Source organism: Schistosoma haematobium, chromosome ZW (genome assembly GCF_000699445.3).
Source record: "Schistosoma haematobium chromosome ZW, whole genome shotgun sequence".
Lineage (NCBI taxonomy): Eukaryota > Metazoa > Platyhelminthes > Trematoda > Strigeidida > Schistosomatidae > Schistosoma > Schistosoma haematobium.
This window is the reverse complement of record NC_067195.1, coordinates 52,043,362-52,054,222: the sequence shown is the minus strand read 5'-3', so window position 1 is coordinate 52,054,222 and position 10,861 is coordinate 52,043,362. Positions and strand designations below refer to the sequence as shown.

Here is a 10,861-nt window from a genome sequence, read left to right as displayed (position 1 = left end):
AACCAAGTAGTCCACATATACTTACACAACTCAGTTCAACCTTCTGTACCTTCATGGAGTGATACTATACCTTGGTTTGGCTACCAAGTAGCTTTATAACTTTCTTCTACAGAAGCCATCATTATGCTTCAAGGTAGTCGGTTGATGGACATACGTGATATATGTCCTGTACCTGTCAGTCGATGGAAATTCACTACCTCATCAGTAAGTTTACCATCCATACCTAAAACTTTTAGTTTAACAACAGTTGTAATTTCTTTGTTGGTTTTGGTGATCATAATTATTTTGTCCTTTTATGAACATAGAGCTCTCATTTCATTTTTTGAAGCGTCATTTGGGAGATGTTTTTATTGTTATAATATGAGATAATTGGGTTTGATGTATTTGGGAAGGGATTGTTTTTTTCTCTTGGAAGGTTTTTAGTCATCCTAAAGAAGTGGATAGTAAATTTTGTTTAGATTTCGTAGCTGTGTCACAAATAAACATATCGTTGATGCAGGTCATTCAGTCGATCTAAATGTGATTGAGTATGTAGTACAGTGGTAGATCTTAATGTTGTGTGGTGGGTGTTAGTTAGCCTTATTCCTTTCGTATATATATGCAGATTATCACGTTGCACCCCCCCCCATATGTAGCTTGTCTTGTTTCGATTTTAGTCTAAGAATTATTTATGGTTTAAAGACCAGTTATAATATGGTATCAATTTAGGCGCCATGACTTACGAGTTATGGTGATATTAAGACCTACTACAAATTCCTAGTAACTGTATGTTCTATGATATCAGACCATATCATTACAATTTTTCGAGTTCGTTAAAGTTATATCTTGGTGTGAATCAAAATAGAAGGAAATTTAGTTGTATAAACCATCAAATACTAATCTTGTGAACATAAAACTACTGATTAATACACTCCCCTTTCATGAAATCACATGAATCTAATTTTTTTTTTATGAGAAACAAGTGAACTATTTTTAGATCAATTTTTAAAGCTAAGTCACTTTCAAAATTCTTTTCACTAAGTTAGAGGACCAGTGTTTACGTCGATAAATCCTTGTAAGTTTATTTACTGTCACTTTTAGTAGAAGCTTCGGTTTCAATTTAAATATAATGTTCAGTACATTTTTCACAATCTCACGTATTAATACGAATTACTGATCTCTCACCTTTGGACAAAATTTTCTATAACGTTAGCATTGAATACTTTATATACCCACAGATGATGTTGCTTCCATATATAAAAGGTCTTCATGGCTTTAGTAAACTGATCTTTTTATAGTTTAATTATTGGAGACCATCGTATGAATGCTCATTTTCTGTTTAGGGTTGTGAACCGATCAATATTCGGTTTATGATAATAGGAAGTCAACATTCTCCACAACCTTATATACAATGTGCTCACTGGTGACTAGTTTCGAGAGGTAGTTCTCGGAGTTCTAGTCAGAAGCTGTGACGAGTGGAGTTCCACCGTGGACGCGCACTGCTGAGGAGTCCTATACCAGGATGAAACGGCCGTCCAACGATTTCAGGTTTTCATTAGTGGTCTAAAATTTATCAGTTTACGATCTCAATAAAAAGAATACTGATGTTACATATGGAAAGGTTTTATTTGAAATAACTGACGATATAAGACATCTTTATTCTGAGTAGTGGTTGTTTTCATTTGGGTTTCTTCTTTTCTGTACCTACAGAACTCAGTTTCGATCGAATTGTTAGTGTTATAGATAATCCGAACTTGGCTAACTATATACCATCGGTTTATTCTAGCCATGTCATGTAACATAGTCTTTCTAAATAAGATCCATAAGATGTATTTATGGGCCAGAAATCGAGCATAATCACAAAGTCGCACTTTATCTTCACCTAAATCTATTCTATTTACCTGTTTCTTAGTATCTTCCTTCTTACTAATCTTAACTTTTTTCCGTTTTGTATCAATGCACTGCATTTATTTTTGAAAAAAAATCACGTTTGATCTTCGTTTCTTGTTGTTCTAGCTACTTTCCACTCAGTACCGTGTTTGGCATCGTTAGCATAGCCGTCTAATTCTAGTACTCATATATTTATTTTCAGTTCTTTGTAAAAAGTGTCAAGAGAAAAATTGTCTGTATTGATGTCTCAGTAAATTCTAAGATATTTCAATGAATTAGTCGGTTATTTTTCAGCGTTTATTCCGTACCATATATACTAAAATTATTCTTATGTTTGTTTTATTGGGCAAAAGAAGATTATGAATTCAGTTACTTAAGATAACAAAAGCATAGATAAAAAAATTCTTAATTATTTCGTTAGGAAAACAATATTATTTATTACTTTGGAATTTATCATTATCTGAAATGTGATGTTGCCCATGTTTTGATCGACACAAAAAAATGTACAAAAGAAGATGATTACTTCAATATTATGGGATTCACACAAATTCTACAGTGTTATGTGCTTTTTTTAAAAATATTCAACATTGTTTTACTTATCCAGATTATTGAAAAAGTAGTTAACCTGCAAGAAATTCAGAAAATATTATAGAATTTAGTTTGATAAAATCACAGATTTATAGAAATGTAATTGTATATCTAGGTATCCAGACTACATAATATTGACATTGGTTGATAACGAAATATGGATCATTTGACCAGAAAACATTAAAATCGATTTCCCACTGTAATTTCAAATGATCTGCTGATTTTATTCAATGTTTTCTCGCGTTCTATGTATTGGTGAAAGGTAGATTGAGGCATACTTGATCATTCTTAAAAACTATCCATTGCGATAGACCCTATATATATATCTTTCCCGTTTATACTGCTAATTTGGTATTTTAAATGATTCTTCTACTTTTGATAATTCTTATTCCATTTTACCTTCTTCTTTTGCATGCTCCTCTTTGAAACTTGATTTATTTTGAACAATTTGTCTATTTCCATTATTCATGAAATTCTAATTGAATTCTATATACTGGCGGAATTTCAGCACAAATTGCAAAATATTGCAACAAACTATTTTTAAACTATATTACCTGAGCTTAGTTTATAGTATCTTTTTCATAATATTACTCATAATTTTGACCTTATTGCTTTTCATCCTGTCATTTCGTTGTGAATGCACTTATAAAGTATGGTAATTTGAGCTAAGATATGCCAAGTTCTAAGTTTTTTATGATTGATTGAATGATCATATTGTATTGTTTGGATCTCCCGATAGTGTTTCCAGAAGCGAGGAAAATGGTTAAAACATTTCGTCCAGTCAACATATACCACGAAGACTTCTAAAAAAACTAATGGATTATAAATATCACATTCTAATTTGTTGATTACTTACTCTCTTATTTAATTTAATTATACAAGCAGAAGTTTCCATAGGTAAAAGTCTGACACACAACCTATAAATAGTTCTGTTTCTTGTACATTAAGGGACCTGAGAGTAAAGCTCCAATTCTCACTTTTCCCTATTTTCTTACTTTCGAGGCTCAAGTGTAGAAGAAGCCTGGTGATCTAAGAAGCGGATGCTAAGTCAGTATTAACCCTTTAAGTAGCAGACCTATCGTACACCAAATTCGACTGGTAAGATTTTCTTTCAAAATCGGGAAATAACTTGTATACGAAACTATATATTCTTATCTAAGTGTTATAAAAAAAGAATATGCTTAGTAGTGAGAAATCTAAAACAGTCAAATAGTTGTTGATTATTTCTGAATTTTCAACCATAAGAGATCTAGTTTGAATATCATCAGAATCATCGTAAACCTGTTAAATCACATTTCTCATCTTTTGAAGCTTATTCAATAATAAGGGATTTAAAATAGTTTTTATAACTATCCAAATGCGTTTATAATCATAATTATTATAATTAGTTATGTGTGGTTCATCAGTCCGTTTTGTTTCTTCCACCTCAATTTACCAAACATTTTCATTTTAAGCTCAGTTTAATGAATGAACGAAATCGAAAAATTCTAACTGGTATTTATTGTTGGGGTCGTTAGATTGCATAGCTTAAAATCGAATGTAGTTGCATTCATTCTTGATCGAAGTCTTAAGTTTTACTGGCGTTTCATACTTTGTTTCTTGATTTTATTTCTTCTTTCGAACCAGGTTTCTTACGTTTTAGTTGATATTGTTTCCCTTCCTTTGACATATATCTGACTTGAGGTGTTGGAGTTTGAACCGATGCACAGTTGTGCTAGGTGCTACTTTGTCAGCGACTGACAGTCAACTAACATGAAAATAAACAAGAGTTTAGTATATTTTTTCACGATAGTATCATCAAAAATTTCACATCCTATACAGATAAAACTTTTGTGTTATTATTAATAGTAGTATCACTACCATAAAATATTGAAGGGATATTTGATAATCACAATAATTAAATATCAATATGTATGAGACATGAAATAAAATAACGTATTTACTTCACGTTCAGTATCCTCAGGTAAGTCAGTACAATGAATACCATTCTTGACTTTATTAACTCCAAATCTAGCTCTTAGTGTATCCGGTCGTAAGTACTTTGCGATTTCCTGTTGAAAAAAAAACACCAACTTTAACAAATAAACTTTCCAAAGAGATTTCTTCTGGATAGTTTCGATGGAATACCAAGAACCTAGTTTATACGCTTGTTGGAACTCACCACCAATACGTACCTGTAGATTTTAAGTAATTGGGGATTTCCCTGAAGTTCAAGTCAACACTAAGTAAATGATATCATGAACGTTTCTACAAGCTAAATATTAATAAATTTTCAAGCGTTTGAGTAGATTTGACAGTTCATATACGTAACTAATTACTGAAAACAAATCAAAAACAGTTGAAATATGAATGGTCCATAAGTTCAATCAGGCTCTCATTGAGAAATAAAACTTGTTTGTTTCGTCACAGTGTATATTCTAAATTCCATATCCATTAGCCAGACTTGTTTCATTATCATAGGGTTGCTTTAGAAATCAACAGAGTGTGAGTTATCCTGAAGTCAACTATTCATATTGCTGCCTCCAATCTCATAGATTGTTTTATCTGACTTTCCTTTATGGAAGATTCACTTATAACTCTAGGTATCTGTGACTTGAGATATATTTTTCTTCCTTTCTCATGTTGACTCGTTCTTTACCAAATATTTAGTCCTTTATAACAAACTTCAAGTGATTAAAACATTGAGTCATGCTTTTGACATAAAAATAATAAACTGTTAGTGAAAAAATGTATTTAGAACTTTAATAAGTTGCAATTTCAGGAAATTGGTGATAGTGTTATTAATTAATTATTTTTTCGTCAGGAATTAAGTCAATTACTTTGAGGCAAAAATAGATCTTAACCATCATTATTGGTAAGCACGAACACATGTAAATTATAGACTAAAATTTTATCTGAAGCAAATTGAAAGACGCAGAGCTGAAACGATAAGTGAGTTGCGTCATGTACTGTTAATTCTACCACATATAATTGATGTCAAAAAGTACAGAAGTGATAAATGGATTTATTAATCAACAACGAGGAAAATCCACTAAATAATCGCCAAAAAAACTCACTGGGTCTATTGGTCCAGCAAACTCGCGGAAAGCTTGATGGACATCTACATTGGGGTCCGGAATATCTATTTCCAATGCTATACAGGGCCCTGAAGACAGATGATCCAACATTTCTGGATATTCTTGTACTACACCTTTATAGACCTCTAAAAAATCAGCTGAATCTGCTTTTGATAAACGATGCAAACTAGCTGCAGTCACACTGAATCCTTTTTCTGTAATTGCACTCCAAATTTTCCCAGTAAGACCTACAACATGAATAGAATTTGCAACCACTTAGTAAAGTTGCAAACATGAACGAATTCAAAGAGTTTACATGCATGAATCGTGAAACGTAGCCTTTCATTTTTCGCTTGAAATTGACTGGTTTATGGAACATTAATTTGTCATTTATCTTGCGGTTTGTGATACAGAGTTCTGAATTGAAAAGAAACCTAGCTATTCACCAGTCAAATTGAATTTAGGTCCACACATAATGTCTGATGAATGTTTTCTTTTAATTGTGGATTATTATTTAAACTTCACAAGAGTTAGCTACAATATACAATGCAGTTTTTGTAATCACCAAAATGTAAAACACTGTGACAATAAGCATTTAAAGACTGAAAATACTGAGCATTAAACTAAAGTTGTATAAAATCACATTTAAATGTATTACTGATTTTGTTACTTGCTCAATTGCGAGACAATAAGCCAGAATACGTAGTAATGGTATTAAATAAATCAACTCAGCTCTAAATAAGTTTAATTTTCACATGAATGGATTGATCCAAAGGTTATATATGATTCCATTAGTAGTGTATACCTAGAAATAAAATCCTTAAACCAGTATGACAAAGTGTGCGTTCGCCCTTTCAAAATTTTATGTAACAACAGTTACTTGACGTACTTTAGAGGTTCATGTTTTAATCATAAATATCTCGCCGAAATATTTTTTACTTGTGTCAAGAAAACTTCAGAAACATTTGACTCCTTATTTATTGTGTAAATATTTCTGTAAAATCCTCTAAAACAAGTCTTCACGATTCATAGTGAGTAGTTTGGGCTGAAACAAAGTGTCACTTCAAACATTGGTTTTTCAAAGTTTAATGATGTATAAATGGATATTTAATACTGTTTCTTATCCTTGCTCAGAGGTGTTTGTCTTCTTGTGAATGGTTTAATCACTCGCAACTGAAATGTAGTGGGGAAAGAAAAAAGTATCTACATATTATGTACACTTGGCCTTCAGTCCTCCAGGTGCATATTAAAGTGTGATTTGCAATCTAGTTAGTTCTTAACTAACTCCTTTCCTGGGATCCACGTTTCTTTCTCCACCGCGATTTAAAATACATTAACTTTACGTAAACAAATAAACTAAATTACCGTCAGATACTGCGTGTGGTCGTATAACGCACAATGTTGTGTTCTTTAGTAATGCTGCTCCATGGAAATTTGGTCCACCAGGATTTCCAAATATTTTATGGGCTAGTTTTAATGAGTCACCGACATTTGATGTGATCATGAATAAATCAGGATTGCATAAAATGTTTCCGCTTGTTTCTTTTGATCCATAAATAAATTCATGTAGGAGTGAGCAAACATCTGTACCCATTACTTCCAAGGCGATAAGATTCTTTCCAGTCAGTTCGCTTAATAGTGTACTGAATAAAGCAAACATTTTTAGAAGTGCTTTCATTTGACATAAGGGTCAGTAGTTGTTTAAACAGATAGGGATTACTGTAGACCTCGAAATCTACCAACTCACTTTATTCATCAGAATGCACTTGTTTATGCGTTTCATCCAACTATGTACATGGTTGTGAAGCCTAGGGAGTGTCGAAGAACTAGAGACAGCTGTACAGTAGACTAAACAATTCATTTTGAGCACTGGATGACAGTTTTGAGTATCACTTCTACTTTACTATACGTAGCCATGTAATACATCTGGCTATTAAACGCAACATTTATTCAGAGACTACGGATAATATAACTGAGGTAAAGAAACTTGAGTTACTGACAAAGACACGAGGCAACCAAGCATTTATTAACCGATTTTTATGGCATCAATACTGGGATATATTTAAACAGCAACATGGTAAATAATAATATAAACTACAAGTTATTAACATACACTGCCTGAAAGTGATAGAAACATAATCATGTATTAATCTATATTCAAATCCAACTTGTAAATCGAGGCACTCAAGTTTTCAAATTGTATAATTGGAATGTTTTTTTGGATCTATCTAAATGCTCACATCAGTTCAGTTTTTCACTATTGTATCCAAAAACTTGTAGCTGACGACTCTAATGCTACCTTTTTATCACTTTCATTATTATAGTTTTCATGCTTAAGTTTTTACAGTTACTAATTTCTCGTAATCCCGTGAACTAAAGCATCTTTACCTAGTAAATAGATTTGTAAAGTCCAACTTTTTTTCCATGTCTCTGTTTGAGTAAGTTATTGGTTTATGCTATCATACAGAAAAAACGTATAACATGTTAACCATTCAAAATAGTACCAACGGAAAACTAAGCCCTTCAGCTAATAAAAGTTAATCCAATGGATTACATTATTAACCTAGTTTTAATGTAAAAGCTTATTTTCTATTTTGGCAGGATAACGTTAGTTAGTGTTAGCAATGATTTCAGCAGTTAATGCTGGTGTAACTTATCTAACAATTTAAGGTTCATACATCCATTTATTTTTGAGAGCTATCACATTTACTTTATTTCTCAGAGTTGTCGCTAACAACTCAATTGATAATATTTAAACACTAATATTTCTAGTGCAGTGTAGCATCCTTGAAATGAAAAAAATATATAATAAGCCAGTAGATAAGGATAAGAAGTAACATCAAAGTAATTCGAATAGAGTAAAGTGGGTAATATAATACAATGTAATGACGTAATATTCAATATATCGCATATAATGCAACACAGACTTTTTGTAATAATTACCATACCTTGGTTTTTATTCCAGTTAGTCATGGTTTTATCGACAAATATTTTTAAACAGATGGTAATGATTTGCATGTAACAAAAGTATGGCACTTTCAAATTCTTATTTTTAACAGAAGGTTAGTCATCGTAAATAATTGATACTATGGTGAAAATGGTTTTATCATGACATATATTCTGATTGAAAAGCCTACACTACTTTTATACAAAAAATAATGCATATTTTAATCATAAAGTTTGTTCAGAAAAATTATCAAACTTACGTCATGTTTGAAAGGCTCGTTTTGCTATCTAAAATGGATTTTAATTCATCCGATATTAAACGCACCATTTTTAGATTAATGATTCGCAGTGATTTGTCCTCCATCATTGCGATTATTTCACCAGCCCTGAAAACAGAGGCCGGAGGGATAAAAACAACACATCTTTGCAACAAATATAATGAAAAAAGTTAATATTTACCTTTCTGAACGACCTAAAAATTCACGTTTAGTGAACTCATCTCCATAATCAATAATCTTAAGAGAGCGAGAAAGTATAGTGACTGTACTGCCCAGATAAAAGTCAAAAAGTTTCAGCCCTTCAATCCTAGTGGGTTTAAGAAAAAGCCTATTAGTTTTCTCTTCATGCTTCAGGAGAAATAAAGAAATCAATGATGATTACCATTTCCACGGAAGAACTCTTCGTATGATATATCAGTTGAAATCTTTTGATCAAAGATGATATCGCATCAAACCATTCAACCAAGAAACAGTATGATGGGTCGGTTTTACTCTAAAGATATTAATAAATATATAAGTACTTACCATACTCTGTAGTGTTTGACCTTTTGTATATTTTTGGTTAACTTGAGAAAAATTTACTTGCTGGGGGAGTTTAGGGACCAATGTTCAAAGAAATCTGGAAAAAAATAAATTGAAAATGTTAGCCGATGACTTAGTAAGATCATAGGATGCACTGACATCCAGAAATGAGTTCCATCGACAACAATAAAAAATAATACAAGTATGGAACTAGAACAATCTGCTAGTCGAGGCTAAAATCTGATGGGATAATGTTTTTACTACGTCACTGTTCGTTCTTTTAAATTAATGCATGTAATCGTCTAAGTGATAATACTACATTTAGTCAGTCAAACAATCGTACCTGCCTTTAAATGTTTAGATAACGCACGACGCAAAAGTGTTATTTGCGGAAAAATTAACAATAAATAGACTTTTTGATAAAATAAGGTGCCTGATCTCTAACCTTTGGGACTTCCAGCTTGTTTTCAGATTTCAGATTTGTGTAGTAAGGACAGAAGGCCTACGGCCTATGTTATTCCTTTTCTAGTGTGCTTCTGTGAGTGTCCAGTTTTCTCTTGAAAGAGTCAATTGAAGGTGCGGACACCACTGCTTCAGGCAGCAGGTTCCAAGTATTGATGACTCGGTGTGAAAACCTGTATGCCACGGGTATTTTGTTCGTTCTCGGCTTTTCTACTCGCCTGCTATGTCCTCTGAGATGTCCCGATCTAGTTAGAAGAAAGAGAGAGGATAAGTTAGGTCCGAAATCATTTCTCAGTACTCTGTACATCAAGATTAGATCTCCCCTTAGTCTGCGATAGGACAGAGTAAAGAGGTTCAGTTTTTCAAGCCGCTCTTTATATGATAAACCCCGGAGTTCCGGAATTGCACGCGTAGCTGCCCTCTGTACCTTTTCTAGTATGTCTGAGTCACCTTTTAAACAGGGGCTTGCAGCCTGAACACAATTCTCTAACTTAGTTCTCACTAAGGATGTGTATACTATGGTGAACATGGTAGCATCAAACTTAGTGAATGTCCTTTTTAAAGCCCAGAGGGTTCGAAACCCCTTAACTGCAACCTCCCAGTAATGGGCCGTCGTCTTAAGATCATTGCTCACTGTCACCCCTAGGTCCTTATGAGACCGGACTACGGGTAATGACACATCCCCTATGTTGTACGTATTAACCTTTGAATCCCCCAAGTGCATGTAGACACACTTTTCCGAGTTGATAGGCATCAGCCACTCTTTAGACCAGTTTATCATATTACTTAAGTCCGCCTGAAGAGTAAATGCGTCTTTGTCTCCAGTTATTACTCGCCAAATTTTTACATCGTCAGCGTATAATAACATTGGAGACTGTACTATACTTGTAAGATCATTAACGTACATTATAAAAAGTAAAGGACCTAAGACGGAACCTTGGGGTACTCCACTAAGTACTGGTCTCCAGATGGAGCACTTGGAATTTATTCTTACTTTTCGCCTACGACCTACTAGGAAATCCTTAATCCATTTTAAAAGAGGTCCGGCAATACCAAGGTTTGCCAACTTCAATAGCAGTCTATTAGTTGGCACTTTGTCAAAAGCCTTACTGAAGTCTATGTAGACAACATCCACTGAGT

At 33.0% G+C, this 10,861-nt stretch overlaps 1 protein-coding gene across 2 annotated transcripts; it reads right to left on the bottom strand.

The window, feature by feature from the left end:
- Nucleotides 1-590: 590 nt before the first annotated feature.
- On the bottom strand, nucleotides 591-9,576 carry NME7_1 (Nucleoside diphosphate kinase 7). Of its 2 annotated transcripts, none has more exons than XM_051211701.1 (7): nucleotides 9,263-9,576; nucleotides 8,919-9,230; nucleotides 8,720-8,881; nucleotides 6,879-7,156; nucleotides 5,514-5,761; nucleotides 4,401-4,508; nucleotides 591-2,494 (listed from the first exon to the last, which is right to left on the bottom strand). In XM_051211701.1, the coding sequence occupies exons 3-7, from the start codon at nucleotides 8,824-8,826 to the stop codon at nucleotides 2,462-2,464; spliced, it is 774 nt and encodes a 257-aa protein (XP_051071791.1). In that variant the 5' UTR covers nucleotides 8,827-8,881; nucleotides 8,919-9,230; nucleotides 9,263-9,576; the 3' UTR covers nucleotides 591-2,461. The 2 variants fall into 2 exon arrangements, with proteins under 2 accessions (XP_051071791.1, XP_035589109.2); XM_035734151.2 differs by lacking the exon at nucleotides 9,263-9,576 and having other exon boundaries at nucleotides 591-3,260; nucleotides 4,393-4,508; nucleotides 8,919-9,085; nucleotides 9,120-9,230.
- Nucleotides 9,577-10,861: the final 1,285 nt, after the last annotated feature.